Genomic DNA, 22,173 nt, shown 5'->3' with positions numbered 1-22,173 from the left:
CTACAGACTTTCTTTCTTAAAACCCACATTTTCATTAAAAAGAAATATACAATTTGATTTCACATATATCCAGGTTTTGAAGGAGAATACAGCACATGTAACTTTGAAGTTGCCAAAGAGCCTTTTCTCCAAGTTCACCAGACCACCACAAAGCCAGAGCCCTCTCTATCCCGAGTCTCTCCAGCCTCATCAAAGAGAATTAATCAATCCCAAATAGTACTCCAACTTGTCAGAAGAAGATAACATTTCCATGTAAGTACATATGTCAAAAATCCCATGGATAGATTCTATGTTAAACTCTATGTTAGGTCAGAGTCTGAGGATTCACAAGATTTGATGCAAGAGTTAGATTAAATCCATAGGCAAAGACTTGATCAGAACATCAGGCATGTGGGAGTGCTTTAGCCCAAATGGTAAATGAGTTCTCTAAGCTCAGTGCAAATAAAAATAACTAAATATGGCTTTGCATATCAATTGACATAATAGTTTAAAACTGTGTGCATGGAGAAGTGACAATGGAGCACAAGCAAACAAATGGCCTGACTTCTGCAGGCATTTTAATCACAGAACAATTTTAAAGGACTCGTTTTCAGGTAAAAAGGCTCCATATAAATCACTTCATCCTTTCCAAACCAAAGGGGACAAGAAAAATGAATAGGATAAATGTCACAAGAAACATCACTAAAGCTACTAACTGTATAAAGCACATACTTGCTTGGCCTAAATTGTTTGAACTAGCCCCAGCCAAGAAAAGGTTTTAAGTACCCTACTGGGACAGATGCGAAGCGGCAACAATAGAAGCCACACTAATGCAATCCAGGTAACACAATCCTGTTTCAAAAACACAGGGAGGGCTAATTACAGTACTGCTGAGTCAAATTTCTTATGCCATTGCAACCCACAGGAACAGGTCAAAATCAAGTGATATTCAAACCACAGTCATATCAACCTCCTGTATCAAAGTCACAATTTAAAACCAAGTGAAGAACTTAAAAGCTTAACCCATTCACAAGCCAAGTGTGATTCAGCGCGGGTGGCGAGGCAGGGTTTGTATTATCAGCTCGGAGTTGTGTTTACCTTGCATTTTAAGAAGAAACTTCAAAATTGGTAAGTATTGCATCAATTCATGTAAAGACTGAGGTATGGATCACTGCTAGGAAGCTAAAGCTGGGGTTTTTTTCCTGTACCTATTTTCCTCATTTTGCAGGAAACATGTAACAGACAGCATCTCTGGCTTTCAAAATTTAATATTATTTGCAACTGGGAGTTTTGCATACTAGATAGTTAAACAAAATATTTCTGTAAACCTGCCATTAGCATCTTAACATCTCACTTTCTAGTACAATGAAAAATTCATGTGAATTTTGTAGCTTTCATGTTGCTCAAAATGCCACTCTAACACCATGTTTATAGCGTTCAGCTCTGCAGCATGCTTATAAAACACAGCTCTGTACAGGTTTCACTGGGGGGCTTTCCCCCACACACACTTCCTCTGGTGCTACCTGATGCTCAGGGAAGATGAAAATATGCCTAGTTAAAATAGATAGGGATATCTTCTGAGATTTAAACATTCTCAGGATGACTTATTACAGCTAATCAAAACATCTGCTATAAGCATCCAATAAAAGCACTTTCCTACCCAACGCATCCAAGAACTGGGAGCTGGGATGAGCACAAGGCTCTGGACTGCTCTCCAGTGGAGCCCCCAACACATCAAACCCACTTCACCTTCTTTCATAAAATGGATGCTCTGGAATGGAAGATTCTATGAACTTCTTACAGCAAACATAATTCAGACAGCAATGCAAGGAGAGGAAAATGCTCTGTGCCCTCATCCCTGTGTGTTTGGGGTCCCTCTATTCACAGCTCAGTGCAGGGTGTTGCTCTCCCCAGCCCTGACAGATCCTTTTGGTGCTTGGTGGCCCTTTAACTCCTATGGAGTAATGCTGCACAATACCCTGGCTATCCCACACGGCTTTGGACAACACATTTGGACAATAAAAATGTAAAAATGGCTCTTTAGCTACCATTTTGCATAATTGGCAAGCAACAGAAACTACACATGGCTCAGAACAACAGGAATAGATGTATTGTACTACAATGATTTACTCAGTGATGTCAGATTAGCAATATGGATCTGTTTAAAAACACAATAATTAAGACAGGCAAAAATGAATTAATCAACTGACAATACAGTCAAAATAGTATTCCAACCAAAGAAAATAAGAGGAGGGAAAAAATCTTACATTGCAGATCTATTTTCTTAACTGTTTTTATGCATAAATAAAAGCCTTAAAATGTAGATGGATTGCATCCAACAGAACTACAGTAGCTAAGTGATAATGATTCAAACATTTTTCAAATAAAAGTTAAATATTTATAAGCACCCAACCACATTTCATAAATCACAAACTATTATTATTTTATTCCTGAAGCTTCCCTGGCATAGCATGTGAATTGAGTCACAGAAAGTCAGAAAGAAAAATCTCCTCTTTATGCACATGAATCAGTTACAAGAGCTGGAGCTCTCCCCAGAGCAGGGTGCTCCAGTATCCCTACATTTTCCCACATATGGCCCTTCCAAGGCAATCACAACTGCAAAGCACAACAAATTCTGCATCAAAAAAACCCAAAATTTCATCCACATAGCCTCCTAATTCTTCCCCATTAGCAACACGGGGCAGGTGTTTCATTATAATGAGGAGAGAGAGGAAGCAAAAAAAAAATGGAAGGAAACAATAGCAGTCCTTACCTGTCAATTATCACTGGATCTGATGGAGTCTCATTTCTGTTGCCACAGCTTTTCTTGTCACAACAGCGGCTACAGAGCAAAAGCGAAAGGATTTAGTGCGACCATTACACTGTAAAATCATCATTACGAACATGTTGGGTTCAAATTGCCGGCTCGAGTTACCCTGCCGGCCCTGCCTGCAAATCAGTCAAATGCACTGGGTCACATATGGGTTAATTACGATGTTTAACTTCTTGCACAGCTGGTTAGCAAGGGAAAATATAAAAAGAGAGGGGTTTTGCCCCTTTCACAAATAATAATTCAAGGATCGCCCAAAACAGGGAGAGCTGCCTATTTGTAGCCTCTTTTCCGTGGGGTTTAACAGTTGTCCCGCAGACGCTGGCACACAAAATAAGGCAGATTTTTCCCTGCTGAGCCTGGTTTTTACATTTGCTTAACGCTTGTGTTACACATCCACAAGATATTCCTGCTTCCACACAATTCCCAGCTACTGGCAAACCTCCCCCCAAACTCCAAAAGCACAATTATTCTCCCTCTAAGAAACGCTGGTGTTAATGGGGGAGCTGAAATGCAAGCAGCAGCAGCGGCTTTTTATGCTCGAGCGCGCCTGTTTCCCCAAGTTTTCCGAGCATGTTAATGATCACTAATGCCACGGAGAGCTCTGCTCCGGTGGCTGCTGCCCTGCGTCAGGTCAGATACAAAGCAGGCATGTGAAATATAAGCTCCGTCTCCCAAAGCTCTGCTCCATGGCTGACCTCGAGGCTGGGATTCTTTTTGAGCTAAGGCTGCTCATTGTTTCCTAAGAGAAGTTAAGTTGGTGGTTTTTGATGATTCCTTGTCAAGGGTTGTTCGTCAGTAAGGAGGCATAAATATATTGCAGGTGAGTTTGTAGGTGAGGTACACGTTCCTGCTCCAGGTGGGAATCCCTCTTGGTGCCTCTGGAGCTGTGGCAGGGAGCTGCCCTGCTCTTCCCACCAGCCCATCTAAACCCATGAGATCAAATCTCAGCCACAAAGGTCAGCAAAGCCTTTAGATTTCACCCACCCACTAACCCCAGGGAGGAAACCCCCATCTCGCAAGGAAAGATCATGGTTGTTGATGTCCCTTAACAGAAAATCCCCCACTGAAGTCAAGGAGTCAAGAAATAATAATAAAAAAAACAAGAATCTCCTGACTTTCCCAAGTCTTTCTTGGTCCCCAAGGCTCTGCTGGACAAAGCCTGGGCAGCTGCAGGGACCCCATCCCACGATGGCACCAAGTGTCAGGCAGTGAGGACCACCCCAGCTGCTGTCTCTGGCCAGACCTGAGCACATCTCAGGTTCAATAAACTTCCTGGTCAGCCTCAACCACACACAACTAAATCTTTGGAAACCACTAAATCTGTTCCCAGCGGCATCCCAGGGACCTGCACCTCGCCTGTATTTCAGCAGCTGTCAAGAGGGACCACTGCTCACTCTCCCTCTCAGATGAACTATTTTCCTTTCCCCAGAAGGTGGAAGAACATCAGGACAGGAAGAAGCCCTCAGAAGTGCCACACTATATAAATAGCCTTGTTGGGAGTATGACAAAGGTTCTCTTGTTTTGCTGAACAATAGAGTGAATAATATACAGTTACCCACCAAGATTAGCAATAAAGCAACTAACCACACTAAAGATAACAAAAAAGGGGCCTTTTACAAAAACAGCCTGTTTAAACATGGCTTTAAAAAAAATAATAATTTTGTTTTCAAAGAGAGGAAAATACATAATTCTTTTCACCGCAAAAAGCTTCAAGGCAACTATTCAGGGCTGAAACTTTTCACAGTTAACACATGTGCGGTATCTTCATTTCGGTGGAAGTTACATTGTTTGGGATTGCCAAAAAAAACTGCTTAATTTTACAGCACAATACCACAATTGATCCACCAGAAAATGCCAGAGCCTTGGCACCCTGAAAGTATTAAAATTTAGGAAGGAATAAAATATGCTGTAGGTAAATAGTCATGGGGACATTCAGGGGCTTTTTTGCCTATAAAAGGACTTGTCATTGGAGTGCAGCTAGAATGTGTGGGGTGAGAAAATTTACCCACAAACAAGGCAATAAAAACTGCTAATCATTTTTAAATGATTAAAATGTAATTAGAAACAGAGTTGGCACAAGTTAAGACAATGCAGTTCTTGTGACTGAAGTGAATCAGGGCTAGTCCTGACATTCTCCCAGCAGACTGCAGGGACAGAAATTGCCACACTTACTCAGGCGAGCAAAGGTTCCCAGGCTCCCAGCACGAGATGGGCAAATGCCAGCATCCACACACCAAGGGGCTCAGAGGTTGGCACCTCCCTGGGTGTTAACCCAGAGGGAGAGGCAGCCACGGGGGCCTGGGGACAGGAACACCTCAGTCTCACCTCCTGCCACAAGCACCAGGCACTGACCAGCAGGGACAACCCGGCTTTGAGAGCAGGGGAAACACTTCACTGCTCCTCAGGTGGCCCCTTAATTGGGGTACCTTCCCAAAAGTGCACCCCAATAGTCCCAGTGGATAACAGGAGATCTCACTCCATGACCACAGTCTGAGGGTGATGTGGAAGGGCTGCATGGCTGGCACATCCCACCATTGAGTGGCTCTCTGGTATGAAAGGGGGCCCTGAATGTTCCTCCATGATCTAGAGAATTATATTTTAGAATTTAATTTGCCTTTCGTGTTCCCACCCCCCCACCCCCAGCAGCAGAATTGGAGGCCTCTTCACTCCAGTCTTTCTATGCAGAGAATTAAACCATCACGCAGATCTTGAGTTTCAGACCTGGTTAAAAGTGCTTTTAATTCAATTTCCCTCAAAAGCTTTGGCTTTTAGTGCCTACTTAGCACTTGGAAATAAGTTCCTAAATATTCAGCACCCTTTCTCCTTTCCCTGAAAGAATTTTAAAATTCCCAGGAGCTTCTCCAAACCACTCAGAAACCCTCCAGCTCCCAGCAAGGCTCTGTGCAAGAGGAGGGAATGCCAGGAGGACAAGGACTCGTCTTTGCTATTCTTCCATGACACCTCTCCCCAGGTCGGGCCAGGAGCCACGGCTCAGACACAATTCCATGTTGGCCCACAGGAAAATCCTACAAAAATTGATTTATTTGTGGGATTTGCTTGTTTTTAAAGCCAGTAGTCCTTGGTAGTAATGCAGCCTCCCAGCATTTCCAGCTGCACCCCATCTCCGAGCACCCGCTGTTGTTGCCACCCTCATGGCTCATTCCTGAACCCCTCACCATCCCTATCCTGCCCCTCCCCAGGCCACCACCACTCTCAGCATTTATTGCTGCCTTTCTCCTCGCCCCAACCTTCTGGGCACCTGCTGCTCTCCTGTCTCCTTGCTCCCCATCCTCCTCCTCTTCCCTTCTTCATGCCCGAGGATCTCTGCCCAGGCCCACAGGACAAGGCCTCCTCACCCCAACCCCTCCCTGGCCGTGCCCAGCCTGGCACGGTGGCGGAGCATCCCCTTGCAGGAGCCCTGCTTTGTGTATCCTGGGACAATGAACAATGAGGAATTAGGGGCACGTGGCCAGCACCAAGGAGACTTTGGCTGCCATGCCCCAACAAGTCGCCAGCGAGGCCGGGTGGGAGATGCGGCACAAGGCCCCCGCGAGGCGGGATCCATCCCACCAGCGATGCCATCAGGACAGCCCCTGCCCCAAACAGGCTCCTCACCCTGCAGCGTGGAGGTGTGGGACCCCCTTGCCAAAACAGCTGTAAGATCTTATTTTACACAGACAAAACCCATATTTTACTCCAACCTCATTCTCAGAAATCACTGAACCATTTTAGCTGAAACTTTCCAAAGAAAGTCAGCCTGAGGCTGACACCCTGCAAAGGATATTTCAGCCAGAACAGTTTAAGTTTGGCAAAGCTGTAAGCCACTGAAGGTTTCATAATGGAAATTGTTGAGGCAATATTAACTATAGATGTCCCTCCCCATGCTGCCTACAATACTAATAAATTCCACTGAGGTTGTGAATATTCTCCCCAGCTATTAACATTTTCACCAACAGTGTAGATTTTTATATCTGACAAAACACAATGAAATCCTTTGAAATAAACAGCTACCTGAAGCAAACCTCAGCTTCGCTCTCCTACCACAGCCAGGACTCTCATATACATTTGAATTCTTTGTCTCCTCCATGCCGTGGCTGTAGTACACTATAAATACCCAGCTTTGTCACATAAATGCAAAGTTTTATTGTGCAGTTAGCCTTGATAGAAAGCACTGCTGAAAGTTGTTTAGAAATTAAATATCTAAAACAAGCTATTTTAAAATACAGAGCCCTCACTATTTCATGTCTGAAATGAAGAAATTTCATCTTAGGGAGAGCAAGCTGTCTTTCACACCATATGGCTAATGGTAGTGCATAGCAATTAGCTGGGCTGATTAATGGGGAACAGACTCTAATTTTATGCTTATAATTGAGGCTGCATTTGCACCCCTGGTGCAAATTCAGCACATCCCAACTTCCACTTACAACAGGCAAGAAATCAAGAGAAACAGAATGGTGTGGAGAGAGAATTTTTTCCCATTCCAGACCCCTAAAGAGCATCAGATTTGCAATTTAAAAGCGTGTTAGCAGCACAATAGATGACAGATTTGTGCAATAGGGTCAAGCGGCCTGGTAAACAAACAGCACCCTCTTACACATGTATGGGCAGCAAAGGAAATGGGAAATACCTAATATGAGCTGTAAGAAATTTGAAAATGTCTCCCCCACCCTGTCAGGAACACAACATTTACCTGCTACAGTCAGTTTGGGTTTTTTCTACCCCTCCACCTAATGGCCATGAAACACAAAGCAAGGGCTAGCAGTAAATAAATAAGAGGAGAAGAATAAAGCTTCTGAGACAGTGAATTTTAAGAACAAAGAAAGCGCAAAGTGCTTTAATAAAGGGAATGACTGTGCATCTTTCCACATTCCCAGAACAGAAATAATTTTGTCTCAGTCAAAGTATATTGAATGGCTATAAATCTGTGATGTGGGCATTTGGTCTTCTGGTTAAAACTCAGCCCACTATATAAAGTTTTAATTTACTTCTTACACTTTATGTTTCTGAAGTATCTGTACGGCAATTAATTCTCTAAAGTAGTTGATTCTGGCTCAGTGAGTCATTCCTACCACCAAACCTTGCTGGTTAAGGATCAGGAGGACACATCACCCAGGACTAATGGCAGATTCAGACCCTGACACTGCAGACACTTGAACTTGTGCTTAATTTTACTCATGTGCCCAGTCCCACGGTTTTACTGGTCTGTTACAGGAGAAAAGTAAAAGGCACTTGAGTCTTATCAGGTCAGGGGCCTCCTTTAATATTTCCATGAATTGTTCCTAGCTAGGTATCCAGTGTGAAAGTCGTGCTAATTGGGCCAATGAATTTTAGGACAATTACAAGTTGTCAACATGACTAGGATTCCATTTGGAAAGGCAGAAGTGGCCTGGAGTCCTCAGCAAAGCAACAAGGCTCCCAATGGCAGCAGAGGCTCAGGCACCTCTTGGAGCTGCTGATTGTTCTGCAGCTGCAAACCAATGGCTTTGGTTTCCTGAAAGAAGCAGCCTAGAAAAGCAAGACATGAAAACTAAAGTCCCCCAAAATCCTGCTGCAAGGAAGATTTTGAGGCGGGGGCTGTGCAGGGTTTCACCCAAGCTGGCTGAACAAGGAGAGCAAATCCTCTGCCTTCATCACAGGGTGCTACCCCCCAGCAGGGATTTAGCAGGAGGAGCTGTCAGTGGAGGACAAAACATGCAGATCCCAAGAATTAAAAAAAAAAAAAAAAAAAAATTTAAAAAATCAACCAACAGAGAAGTTTCCATCTGAGTATTTTGTCAAAGACTCTCCCCTGCCAGGAAACCCTCATCCAAGTTTATTCTTTTAGAAGTGGGTACTAGTTTTTACCCTCAAGTTACTCCTTTTTAGTAAATGTGTTTTGTAAAAGTTACAACGCATGCATGGCATTTTTACAGTCTTAAAACAACTGATTGTAACAATGAGCTTATGCAAGAACGCCTCGTCTTCCACCAGGGAATTATTTTCTGCCATCGAATAACATGTAACAAATGATTTTTTCAGACATGCAAAAAACACCCACTAACTTTAATGAGACTGAGAGGTCAAGTTCTCTGAGGTGGAGAAGGGGTCTGTAGTAAAAAGGAAGTAGAGGAGGCTTCACCTACTTCAACCAGCCAGAACAGAGAAGGAAGCAGCTGCAGAAGTTTGGGGGAGAAGATATTTGATTGAATTAAAGTCACCAACCCCACGCAGGGCAAGAGAGCGCTGGGCAGACCCAAATCTGCACGGGGAAGTTTAAAGAAAATCAAGAAGACATCTTCTGCACAGAGAAGTTTCAGCTGCTCCGCTCTGGCTGAGGGGGGACCCCACGTGAGCAGCAACCAGGACAAAAAAACCTCCCGACCTCACTCCTTAATGCACATCCAGGAAAAAAAAAATTACTATTTTGTCATTTTTCCAAGGAGTTTTTGTTGGGAATTGGGGGCAGAGACGTTTATTGCCACAAGACTATAATAGACTGTTAATTTCGGTGAGGAGACCTTTTGTGGGCTACAGTGTCTAAATGAAAACCAGCAGCATTCTGTTAAGAATAACTCTTTATAAATAATTGAAAACTAGTGTGACAACTGAGACCTTGCTGCTAATTACACACACCGAACTGTGTTATTTTGGGATTGTTTAATGCAAGAAAGATAAATTTAAGTCCGAAAATAGCTGTAGGTTCAACCTAGATTTTGGGAGACAGATTCATCTTCTCATCACTAATTAACTGGAAGAGGGGTATTTCTTACCTGCACATTATTTCATGCGTGAGCAGAACTCGGCACATTTCTGGGTTCTTGTCTTGGCCTTCATATACTATTGCCTAGAAATAAAACACGTTTTTAGTTGTACATAAGGTTGAGTTTGGAGAAAAATCAAAACATGTCACGGTAAGCAAAGGCTCAGCGAGTTACAAACCACAGCTCAGGCTAAAGAGAGCTGGCATCTCCACCAAACCTGCTCCAAGACCTGCAGTTGTAAAACAACACAAGCTGAGTACAGCTAAATTCCCTCCTCTCTGTTGCACATCTCTCCAGCAGTGTGTAGGATGGGTTTTTTTAGTAGTCAAGACAACCACAATTTTCTTTTCAATTCAGAATAAAATATAAACCTAATAGCATTAAAAGGAAGGGAGGGGGAAAAAGAAAGAAAAAAAAAAAAACAACAGCAAGGCTTGGTATACTTTGGGTCCTATTCATTAAAAAAAAAAAAAAAAAAAAAAAAAAAAAAGACAGAAAAGAGAGCTCATGCATTTTTAATTACAAAAGCTGCACAGCCCAGGCATTTTCCTGGTAGCTCCTGAGAAAGCGCCTGGGCCTGATTCTTCCCTTGAACCTCCTGATCCAGCTCTTTCCAGAGAGCACCTCTGGAGTTACAGGGATATAAATAAGTGAGGAGAAGGCCCTACCAGAGCAGAGGAGACCAAAACAAACAGAGGATCAACCAGCTTGAGAAATTTGACTCTGAGACAGCACAGGGAGAATCCTTTAAGCTAAAACTGTGGAAAGGCAGAGTGTTCACATTTCAAGAGGATTCTACGTTTGCTCCCACCAGCGGCACCAGCAGCGAGGGATCGGCGTTACCCACGAGCTGGGTTAGTGCTCACAGCCCCTGTGGGACAGGATTTCCATCTCAGCCCCACAGAGTCATGTTTTCCAGCCACCCCTGCTCCCAGGCACCAGCCCCCCAGCAGCAAAACAAAAGTGGAGTTTCCCTTGCAACAGCATCTTTTGCTGGCACTGAGGTTTCTAAATCTTTTAGGGTGGCACTCCAGAGCTGGGATTAGAGCCCCAGGCTTGGAGAGATGACCACCCCTGCATCTGAGCATCAGCACTGCCCTTGAGCTTGCTGTGACCTTTTCAGCCTCTAAAGCACGGAATTTAGAACAAGAAATTGGGGGAAAAATCTCAGCAGGTAAAATGATATCTGAGATGGGTCTCCCTAGAGCTAACGATAAAATAGAGACTGAAATTTAAGAAGTGTGCTCTATGGTTTAAACACGTTTTAAGGAATGAGATCAATTTGAAATGGAAGCATGGAAAATACTGACAGAAAAGTAAGTTACCTTAATATAGAGCAAACTGCTTTTCCAATCCTTACAAATGTAACCCACAGAGGGTAAGAGGTGTGGTACTTCCAGGAGGGGCACAAATCTCAAGACACACAAATCTGAAGAAGCATGCACTGACCCTTACACAATTTAAATGGCAACATGCAATATTAATATAATGCATTATAAAATTCCTTAATATTTCCATAAATAATATCAGGAATGGGCCTGTGTTACCTTTGGTAGTTTTAATTTTTTTACTTCAGTTTTGCTACAAGACTTCCCTGAAAACTTGAGAGCCTCTGGGCTGGGGTTTTATAGCTGATAAAACAGAGGCTGCCACTAATTGCCACTAATGGGCCCAGAGCCTCACCTGGCTTCTGCCCCCTCATTTCCCCCAGTGAGGGACAACAGCTGTGAACCCAGCACTGGGAAAAGGGGAATGCACAGAAAGTCCTTCCAGCACAGACACCAGCAATCCCCTGACCTCAGGTGGAACCCCCACCTTGAGCTACTTCCACATCAGTGCCCAAGAGAGATACAGATGGTTTGCAAGAAGCCTTGGAAAATGGAATTACATGGATTACAGCAGGAGATGGGACAAATTCAGAAGAGCCTCGTTCCCAGCAATAATGGGGAAGATGGGGAGAAGCTTCTTCCAGGCAAAGCCAGAGAACTGAAGTAACTGGCTGACACCTGGTGGGGTCAGTCAGCGGGGACATTGCAAAGACTCCAGAAAACCCCAGATCAGGTTCCACCTGGCAGTGGGACAGGCCAGGCAAGGAGGAAGCTCATGGCACTTCTTGGACTTCATCAACAGTTAAAAAATAATCTCTCTCTGAGAATGCAGAGCAGGAGGAAAAAGAGCAAATCTACTTCTGAGGCCTTTAGTGGAGACAAACAACCCCCAGCCCCCCGTCACCTCCAGACAATCACAACGTGACATGAGAGGAGAGGGTTGCTGGACTCAGCTCATTCTTCTCATACTTCCAAATATTAAAATAAATTTACCCAGGATGGGTTAGCTTGCTGCCAGTAGAGCCAATGAAGAGCTAGAAACGACAAACCAGAACGCAAAATTTACTTTCCTTTTTCCCCCTTGCCCTCTCTCCTCCTCTCCCCTTCCTGCTGCTGTGCTTACTTAACCTCCAGGTAGCTGCTTAAATAACTCAACTAAATAGCAATAATGAACGGGCAGAGTCAACACTGTGGTACATAATCACCTTGTCTGTTGTGTTTAGCATCAGTGATCCCTTCTTTGCGTGCATGACATTCTTCTGCCTCCCTCCACGTTAAGGATTTGCTTCTCACTTTATTTGCATTCAATTATCGAAGTTGCACCCGTGCACATTTTGTTTTCTCCGCGTCAAGCGCGGCTCCTCTTGCCTTCCCTATTCCTGCAGGAATTCCTAGGAAATTCTGGGAAGCGGGAGGAGGCTCTGGGCTCATTTCTGAGCAGCTCATCCCCATCTCCCCACTCCTGTGTCCCAATTTACTTGTGTGAAGCACCAACTGCTTGCCCTCATGAATGGCTGCCCGAGAGCCCTGCAGATACTCGACCGCCTCACAAACCGCGCCGCTCTGAAGCATTAATTCTACAATTAGTTTCAAAAAGGAAACAGGAACTGCTAAAGTTTCAGATCGTTAGAGCTGCCAGAAGTATTTTTACAGGAAGGGTCTCCTACGTTACTGTTGTGAAAATGTTTAACTCTCAGATTTGAAAAGCTGCCCTTTTTAACAAAAAGATCTTGATTTTTTGAAATAAATTAAGCAGTTTTTAAGTTCGGGTTTTGAAACAGGGAGATTGCGTCAGGGTTCCCTGTCGCATTAACATCGTCGTGATTTTGTCAAATAGGGATCACATTAATGAGAGACAAAGTGAAAGTTACAGTGCATAAACTTAGACCACAGCAGAGCTAAAAATAAGCCTGCAGATACACATCAGAGTTGCACAACAAAACACCGGCAAAGGAAATGCAAAATTATAGACTTTGGGTTTTTTCTTTTTGTTTACTTCATGTCGTTTTAACTCGCTGGTAATTCATAAGCGCTTGAAAACAGTGTTTCTGCTCCTGAACAACATAAACATTTCCTCATAAAATTTATCTTCCATTTTGCCAGCTGTTACTCACCCAAGAAACCTTACTGCAAGAAGTCCCAGTGAGTAACAGTCACTCATGCACAAACGGACCTCAAAATCCGGCCCCGAAAAATTAGTGTCAAAAATATAAGGCTTCCTCACTTCTATTTAAATAAAGCTGCATAAAAAGTTAAATCAAATTCAATTCACTGCTTAACAGCAAATAAAAATTACTGCATTGAGCACATCACAGTCAAGTGCATCCAAAAATTCACCTAAACTTTTCAGTGACAGACTTCATTAGTAAAAAAAATTATAAGAAATAAAAAATAAAAAGGAACGGGGGCAATACACAAGTCAAGGCTACAGTTCTCATTTAATCTACTTTTTCCCCAGCAGACGCAGTAAAATAAAGCAATAAAATAATCGACAAACAAGCTGGAAAAATACAGAGACTGATTTTGTTCTTAACCATTCCTGAATAAATCCAGATTTATGCTGGTACAAGTGAGGGCAGAATCGTCTCATGGTGTCAGTTTGCCAGTCAAGCAATCCTGCTTTCAGAACTGGACGAAAAACAATCTTGAAGGAATGAGATCATGGTCATTATATTACTCAGTTATGTCATGGCCTTGATTTTAAAAGAGTAAGAGAAGGAGAGAAATCACCAATGTGCATCTAAATCCACTTGCTTTCAGATTCCATCTGCCTCACAAAACAAAGTATCTCCCTTACCGAAATAAAAGAGAAGGGAAAACTCATTAAAATTAGGGTCTTTTCCAAAACAGAACTAAAATGATTTGGAATGACGTTTACAGCTGTACACACAGGGAGAAAATAAAATCCTGGCCCCACCGAATTCAATAGGCGCTTGGCAATTGACTTCAGATGGGCCAGAATTTCACCCAGAGAGGATTAGGCTTGTATCCACTGTATATCTACAGAGAAAATACTGTGAATTACATTTATTTGGCTTTGAATCCTTAACCCTCAGTTACCCGAGGTTTTACCCCTTCTCCAGGCAAAACCTCGACTCATCCCAGGGCGGTTTATCCCGGACAAGCAGCGCGGAGCTGGTCCCGGGGCGAGGACAGGGAGTTCTTGCTCTGCCTCTCCACACACAATTCAGAAACATCTAATTATTTTATCCAGTCTCCTTCTGCCTTTGATTCACAGCCTGCTTATCGACGTATTCACACAAATTAAATAAATTTATCTCTCCTAATATGTTCATTTTTAATGGTTTTCAAACATTCACATGGAAACAGCTCTAGCGTAAATATCCCAGAACAAATGGCTGTATATTATACAGGAGGGAGCAGTTGGGCTGCCAGACTGGGAATGCACCAGGCCATCTGGCTCAGGCAGTCTCTCCAAAATCCTCAGCTTTGTTTTCACCCTCAGACTCCAAACAACACATTTTCCACTGTGATGAGTTTACATTTTCCCAAACACAGGTCCTGATCATGCATGCAAATTCCAAACTTCTCCATTCCTCTCTGTACAAGGAAATTAAAATCACCTGCGCTTCTGACATCTCACCAAAGGCACAAGAAAGCTGCTAAAATCTGGTGCAATGTAAACTTTCCCCGTCACAGGGGTTAGGTTTTGTTTTATGTTTGTGTGAAATTTCTCCGAGTCTGCTGAGGCTCCTCTGAACTTATTGATAACATTTTTTTTTCCCATGCGTGTAGCTGCCAGAGAAGGGCCATGCCATGCACAGAATAGAGCTGATTAAATATCTGCAGACATCAGAGAATGACAGACAAGTCAACAGAAAAACCATTTGCATCCAGAGTTATAGCTCTTGAAAAAAAAATCCAAATATAAACAGGGTTTAAGTCTGAAGGAAGGATTTTTGACTCATGAGTTCTCTCAGCAATAGACAATAGCCATCGAGCAAAACTTATGATTCTTAAGATGCCTGAGCCATATTAGCATCCATTATATCTTATGGATGAGAACAACTGAAGGAAAAATGGGTGGGGAACAAGTATTTCAGATTTATTTCCTCCATCTTTCCTAATAGTGAAATACCTCAACTTTATGAAAATACAGCCAAAGAAATAGAAGGCATCTCTTCCCCACAAACATATTAAAATCCCTTGACTTGCCTAAAAACTCCAGTTTTATTAGAGCAGACATATTTCACGTTTTGCAGGCGATTTCAAAATGCATCATTGTTAGAGGCAGATCTGCGGGAGGAGCTGCTGCCTTACGGAAAGCAACAGCTATAAAGTTTGGGGTCCTACAGGGTTTTGAGCGCATTAGGAATGTGATCCTGACACAAAATGAGGTGCCAATATAACATAAAAGAAAATTTAATTAAGCCAGTATTGACACCGAATGTTGTTGCCTGAACTGGAAAGAACTTCTCTGCCACAGGAATTATTTGTGTGTAACATTTACCATTTTTAAGTGACGGGGACACGTTTCAGAAACTTAGCGAGACCCCGAAAGCCACGTAATTCCCATTTCACCCAGCGCTTCTCCGGTGCCACCACCAAAGGCCAAGCACAATGCCCCAAACACACCCCAAAATGAGGCACTCTGAGACCAATCCTGGCTGGGATTCCCATTTGGAAGTCCCACAGCTCTCCTAATTCCCCGTTTCCCAAGGAATGCCCGCGCAGCCCGAGCTCCTGCTCGGGGCAGTGCGTGCAGAACTCAACCCACAGCCAGCTCTGCCCTGGGATGCAGCTCCCAACACAACTCTTGGCTGCCTCAGAAGTGCCACTCTCCAGCCCCACTTCCCATCCTGCTCCAGCTGACAGAGAAGCACACACGCACCAGGACACGGAGATCCCTCTGGTCCACCCAGGACACGACTCTTGCTACAAGTTTCTTAGCTGGGCACAGCCACACAAACAAATCCCTGACTTAGGCAGAGCAGGAACACTCAGGAGCAGGAACATCTTCTCTTTAGTACATACACAGCCCCCAGCATAGCCAAGCCCTGCCTACCTACTGCTGTAACACATGCTGCTAATGGGACATTCACATTAAATCTCTGAGCAGCAATCCTATGCACAGAAATCCAGGTCTGATTTGCAGAAGGGCTTTTATTTTATCTCACCTAACTTAATAATCCGCAACCGTACAAATCCTTGCAATTTGTAACTGTGACACAAAGAGAATATATTTAAATCTGATGCGTCCGTATTAAAAAATAATAATAAAAAATTAATATTTAAAAAAAAGCCACAGATACTTTCCTGTATGATCTGGGGAACCTAACTCATTCAAGCTTTGCTTCTGTGGGATTTTTAATTTGCCACCAGAAACCTCAGAGTAGCTGTAATTTCAGTCTGGGAATTCACAATTATCGAGTGTGTGAATGTGCGTGTGTGAGGACTGAGCAGATACTTGCCAGCTGAAACGTGTATGCTTCTGCAACAGTTTCATTTAAAAGTAATCATTTCATTATCCAATTTGTTCTGAGCGTCATGCATTAAAATACTACACCTTCAAGTAGACTGACAATATATATTTAACTTTCATTAAAAATTAAAGAATTTTCAGACAGTCTTTGCAATATTTAATTACAGTTTGATGATTTGAAAGTTACTTGAGAATCTTCTATATAATTCACTGTCATAAAATATAAATGATATATTCAACATTTGGGTGAGCTTCTGTCATGTGTTGTACTTCACTTCCTAATAAGCATTCAGTAAACGACGCGATCCCAACTCTGAAATAATTTCACTTTTGAAAGGAAAGAATTAAAAAAGGAGAAGAAGGAGAATTTAGGGTCTGGCCCCTGAAAAAATTCAGAGCGACACATGCCACAGTTTTGACGTGACAATGCCCTATTTTTCATAAGCAATTATAGTCATGCCTGAAGAAACTACAGACATGAAATTAATAGGTAAGCAAACATGTTTGCATCTAAAACAGCCTTTTGCTCCCCGTTTTCTAATCTAAGCTCAGAGAGCTTTTGTTCTAAAATCCTCGCTTCTCAACCCCACTGCACTTTTCCCAAAATCTGTAATTTGCACTAACTTTGTTTTTCTAAGACTTCCTGAAATCAGACAGATTTTTTTTTTCTCCTGCTTCTTCATTGTGAACGTGCTTTAAAGCTACACGGTAGGTCTTACAAATAAACTGTATCTCGGGGTTTTCTTTTTCCCCTTTCTCTCCAAAGACCCTCTGATGACTTGATAATAATGAGAGACCAAGAGGTCAAACAGTGCCTTAGGATGAACTCTTCATATGCAAGATGCCTTTGTTAAGAAAATTATTTTGAATCCACTGCTCTCCATGAGTTCAGGGCTCTGTTTTCAACAGAATTATGACCAGAGGTTTCTGCATTTCCGTAACGATAGGAAAGCTATTTAAAGATAATATTTATTGATAGTCTCTCTCACAAGATCTACACTGAAATACACAAACTCCAAAAGGACTAAAAAGAGTTCACATATCAGGAAGATTTTGTTACTTTTAACACAAACTAACCAATTTGTGCCTGAAAACTAGGGAATGACAGCAAACGCTTTCCAGGATTTTTTATGAGGAAGGGTATGTGGCTGCTGGTTTAATTCCTACAAGGAACGGGCTCCGCTTGGAAGTGTATAGTATAAGAGAGTTCAGATGCACAGTGGATTGTCTAGTAAAATTCACCCAAGTTCCCTTTTTCTTTTTTCTTTTTCTTTTTTTTTTTTTCCTTTTTTTTTTTCTGTTGAAAGACAGTCTTCAATAGCAGGAAAAGATGTTTTGGGACCATCAAAGAGAGTTTTGTAAAACAAACTCAGCCCTTAGAGCTTTATGTTTTGCTGTAGAAAAGAAACCCAAATACAAGCCAAGAGTTTTGTCCCTGCAGACAACATACAAGGACTGACGTTTCCTAGCGGTACAAAAAAAAAAAAAAAAAAACCCTTAATGTTTTCCTTAAATAAAATTTAAGAATTTTCTTTAACAACTAAAACAGATTAGGAGGGGAAGAAGCATATTTTAAGAATAAAAAGGCTTAAAAGCGATCCTAACTATTTCAAATAAACATCTTCTAAGAGAAAAATATTCTGACAGGAGCAGAAAAAAAGCCAGAGTAACAATTAAAAAATAAAGAGGGAAAAAAAAAAAAAGAAGAGAGAATCGATTTGCTCAGATAGCCGCTTTGTAAAAATACTGTTTTTAAACACAAAAGTATTTTTGCAGATAGGCACGCACATTATCACTCTGTTTGGGAGGCTAAAGAACAAGCTTAAAATGAGCATTAATCCACTGACAAGCCCTGCTGCCCTCCCCGAGTCCGACACCGAGCTCGCCGCTGCCCGCGCCGCGATTCTGGGGGTCTATTCCGACAGGCGAACGTGTCGCGACAGAACCGCTGCTCCTGCGGCAGCGCCGGGAGCGGCCGGAGCGGCGGAGCCCCGCGCCGGGCAGCGCCTTGTGCTGGCTGCGCTCGGGGCTGCCGGAGGCCGGAGGTTAATTCTTATTAATTAAGCGGCAAAACCATCCGCAGCCCCGACTGGGACCGCTGGAGGGTCGCGGATATTTTTCTCCCGCAGCCCAGCAGCAGGCAGGGTCCCGCGGGGACCCGCTGGCCGCCCCGCAGCCCCGTGGTTGCCCGGAGCGGCAGCGCGGCCGTGCCCGCGGGAGGCGGAGGCTCCGTCCCGTCCCCGCCGGGCAGAGCGGCCCCGCCGCGGGGGCGGGTTTGGGCTCCCGGGGCCGCCCCGACGGCTGCCACCCCCCGCTCGGCGGCCGCCCCGCAGCACCCACCTGCTTGGTCATGGAGTCGATGAGTCGCACGTAGAAATCCTGCTCCGTCCTGATCCCTGAAACAAGGCACAGCCGTCAGCAGAGCAGCGGGGCCGGCCGGCGGCGAAGCGCCGGGGCTCGCCCCAGGGCTCGGGCCTGCCGGGGCCGCCCGTGTCCCGGCAGCGAGCGCAGGGAGCGGAGGGGAACCGGGGGAAGCCGGGCTCTGCACGACGGGGGGCACTACCAGCCCTTACCATTGCTGTAGAGCAGCTGCAGGCGGTAGTGGATCCCGTTGTTGGTCTTTTCGCTGTTGGCTTCCTGAAGTCAAAGACGACACGGGAGGCCGGAGGGAAAAAGAAAACAGTATCAATGGAGCTTCTCCATCACTCGCACGCCGGGTGTCCCCGCGCTCGGATGGGGCAGCTCCCAGCACTCTCCCCTGCCCCGGGCATAGCGAGGGAGCAGGGGACATCCCCTCCTTGTCTGCCCTCCGGGACAGGGGAAGACTGAGGCGCCCGGGCGGCTGCCGTGGCTCCCGGGACGAGCCGCTGTCGCGGCCCCGAGGGAGCGGAGCGGGGAGGGCCCCGGAGAGGCGGCCGAGCCCCCACGGGGCACCAGGGTACTCACCTTCTCCTTCTCCACGAAGCCCACGAAGGCGGTGCGCTCGATCTCCACGGGCTGCCCCTGCCGGTCGTACAGAGCCAGGACGAAGTGGAAAAAGTTGGACTTCCTCAGGTTGGAAGGCGGCTGCTTCTCGAAGTGAGCCCGGGCCAGACCCACTCCGCTGGGACCAGAGACACGCGGGTTAGCGGCAGCTCCGACCACGCGGCCTCACGTCCCCCCAGCCGCCTCCCGGGCCCGTGCCTTCCCTCGCCGGGACCCGGCTGGGCCCCCCCGGGGCAGAGCATCCCTCCCTCCTCCGAGCCGCCCCGGGGCTTTTCCCTCCGGGCACGGAGAAATACTCCAGCTCCGAACCCCGCGGAGCCCTGAGCCCATCCCGTCCTGCGGCCAGCCCGAAGCCCCCAGCAGCCCCCCCAGGCCGGCCCCGGTACCCACCAGCCCTCCCCGGGGGCCGTGCCCGCTCGCAGCCGGCCCTGCATGGCGGGGGAGCCGCGCTCAGAGCCGCCGGCGCGTTGCCCCGCGGAGCAGCATCGGTCCTGCCACTTCTCAAACTCGGCTCGGAGCTGTCACAGCAGCGCCCATGTGCCTTATCTTGCGAGCCTTTCCTCCCGCGCCGGAGCGGTGGGTAAACACCGAGCCCAGGAGACAACTTCAAATATTTCAGGGTTGTCCCTGTAGAAACTTTCCCTTCCTTAGAGGGCTCCAAAGGGGGGGGTGCGGGGCGAGGTGGGAGACACTGGGAGATGTCAACATTAAACTGATGCCGGATGATGCCGGCTCCAGGGCTCAAGCTGCGAATCCAGCATCAGGGTTTGGTTCGTGTTTGGGGTTTTTTTTCGCGGGAAAGAGGATGGGAAGAAGGAGAAATACGAGAGAAAACGAGGCTGGGCGCCGCTTCGCCAAAGCCATCTTATGTTTGGAGGGATTTATTTTTAAAAATCTGAGATAAGTGGCAGCGGTTTTACAAAGGGACTTTAAATTAAATTTCTCCTGGAGTACGCTTTGCAAACTCCCTTGTTATCGGAGGAGAAGAAGGGGAGCTGCTGATTCTGACGAGAATAGGAAAGCGAGGTAGAGAAATATATTTTGGATACATCCGTGCACAACTCGCTGTTTTCCGGAGGAGGAAAGTGTCATTTGAAGATCTTAAGACTAAATCAGCAGCAAACATAGTTTTGAAAACTCCTTCCTCCGAGCGAACACAAGGAGCCAGAGAGATGAAACCTACCTACCCGTACCTAGCGCAACTCGCCACTTCCTTTATTGTTGTTATCATTATTTAATAAAAAGTCATTCCTACGGGACAATAGGGATAAATATTTAACTGGCGACATCTACGCGAAACTCACTGCTGGTAGCAGAGCTCCGGAGCCGGGTTTTTGTTGGCGCGGGGGGAAAGGCGCTGCGGGCGGGGAGCGCCCCGGGGCGCGGAGCGGGGCGCGGGCGCGGAGCGGGCGCGGAGCCTGCCTACCTCTGAGCGGCCGTGCTGGCGTCCAGGACGCCGGCTCCCTGCATCCACGTCCGCACCGCGTTCATCCCCGCGCCGAGGGGCTCTTCCTTCATGCTGCTCCCACTCCGCTGGATGCTTTCCTGAATCCCAAACATGAATCAGAAACAACAGCGCAAATCTTCTTTCTTTATTCAAATTTTTTTTTTAAAAAAGTGATAAAATCGCCAGGCGGACTGTTATGTGTGGGGTTTTTTTCTTTCTTTCTCTCTTTTTTTTTCCTCTCTCTGCAGCTGATCGCTGGAATCAAAGCAAGTCGGAGAAAGCAAACACAGGCACGCACATTAAAAAAAAAAAAAATCCAGAGGCAATCAGAGCCCGGTTTTGTTGCTGCTGTTTGCTGCGTGTGCAGTTTGTTTGGGTGCTTGGAGGGGCTGGCGGGGTGCTGGGGGCTGGTTGCAGCGCTCGCAAGCCGGAGGAGTACTTGAAGTCCCTTTTGTATGAAGACACCCCTCGGATGGCAGCAGGCAAAAAAAAAAAAAAAACAAAAAAAATCTCAGATGGCAGTTTAAGAAACAATAGGACGAACGGGAGCTGCGGCAGGCTCTGCTACATCAAGTGTCATTTTCCAGTGACAAGAGAGGCAAGTCCCCCCCCTTCTCCCCTCTCTCTTTTCTTTCTTTCTTTTCTCCCTCTTTCTTCTCTCCTCTCCCAGCCGAAGCGCTCTCCGCTCCTCTCCTCTCTCCTCCCTCCTCCAGCCGCGCAGGAAGCGAGTTGCCGGAGCCGGGCGCACGCCGGGAAGGGAGCGAGAGGGGCGCACCCGCGGCGGCGGCGCGGACGGACGGCCGGAGGGAGACCCTGGGGCTCCCCGTGCCCCCTCCCTCTCCCGCAGCGCCGGGCGGACTCGCCGTCTCTCCCTATGGGAGCCACTTTGACTGTCCCCGCCGCCGAACACGAGCCCCGCAGCCCCGGCGGGCGGGGGGCGGGGCCTCCGCGGGCACGCCCCCTCATTTGCATCGCGTCACCGCCCCGCCCCCGCGCCGCCGCCGCCAATAGGCGCCGGCAAAGCGCCGCCGAGGGGGCGGGGGCACTCCTCTCTAATTAGCATAGCCCCGCCCTCGGCGCGGCCGGCCCGGGGGAAAGTTGCCCCGGAGCGCCGGGGGCGGGCCCGGTGCGGCGCGGCCGCGCCTTTGTTCGGGAGCGCCGCGGGCAGCACGGGCACCGGCCCCGCGGGGGCTCCCCCGACCCCCGGCGCGGCCCTGGGCAGGACGGAGCCGCGCTCCCGCACAGCCCGCAGCCGGCACCGCTGAGTGCGGGGGTGGCCGAGCCCGCCCCGCTCTCCCCGGGATCCGCCGGCAGCGCCAGGCTGCCCACCGCGGCTGCCCAAAGCCGGGGATGCCCCGTGCCCGGTGCCCGGTGCCCGAGCCCGGGACTGTCCCCCGCCGCTCGCCCCGGCTCCTGCC

The 22,173-nt window shown here is 46.5% G+C and overlaps 1 protein-coding gene across 6 annotated transcripts in view; it reads right to left on the bottom strand.

Annotated features, from left to right (window-relative positions):
• EBF1 (EBF transcription factor 1) overlaps positions 1 to 21,669 on the bottom strand; it is a 271,234-nt gene extending 249,565 nt beyond the window's left edge. For 5 of the 6 annotated variants that reach the window (XM_041397644.1, XM_041397648.1, XM_041397645.1 and 2 more), the window contains exons 1-6: positions 20,735 to 21,669; positions 19,270 to 19,426; positions 18,897 to 18,960; positions 18,664 to 18,719; positions 9,562 to 9,635; positions 2,753 to 2,821 (exon numbers count right to left, since the gene is read on the bottom strand). In XM_041397644.1, the coding sequence (XP_041253578.1) occupies positions 2,753 to 2,821; positions 9,562 to 9,635; positions 18,664 to 18,719; positions 18,897 to 18,960; positions 19,270 to 19,426; positions 20,735 to 20,868 (554 nt within the window). In that variant the 5' untranslated portion in view covers positions 20,869 to 21,669. Of the gene's footprint in view, positions 1 to 2,752; positions 2,822 to 9,561; positions 9,636 to 18,663; positions 18,720 to 18,896; positions 18,961 to 19,269; positions 19,427 to 19,698; positions 19,868 to 20,734 lie in introns of those variants that run through there. The other variant, XM_041397649.1, reaches the window with a different exon arrangement.
• Between the last annotated feature and the right edge of the window lie 504 nt (positions 21,670 to 22,173).

The sequence above is a fragment of the Onychostruthus taczanowskii genome, unplaced genomic scaffold (genome assembly GCF_017590055.1).
Source record: "Onychostruthus taczanowskii isolate IOZ18803 unplaced genomic scaffold, ASM1759005v1 scaffold14, whole genome shotgun sequence".
NCBI classification, from domain to species: domain Eukaryota; kingdom Metazoa; phylum Chordata; class Aves; order Passeriformes; family Passeridae; genus Onychostruthus; species Onychostruthus taczanowskii.
The sequence above is the reverse complement of the archived record's forward strand: the minus strand, read 5'-3'. Positions and strand labels throughout refer to the sequence as shown.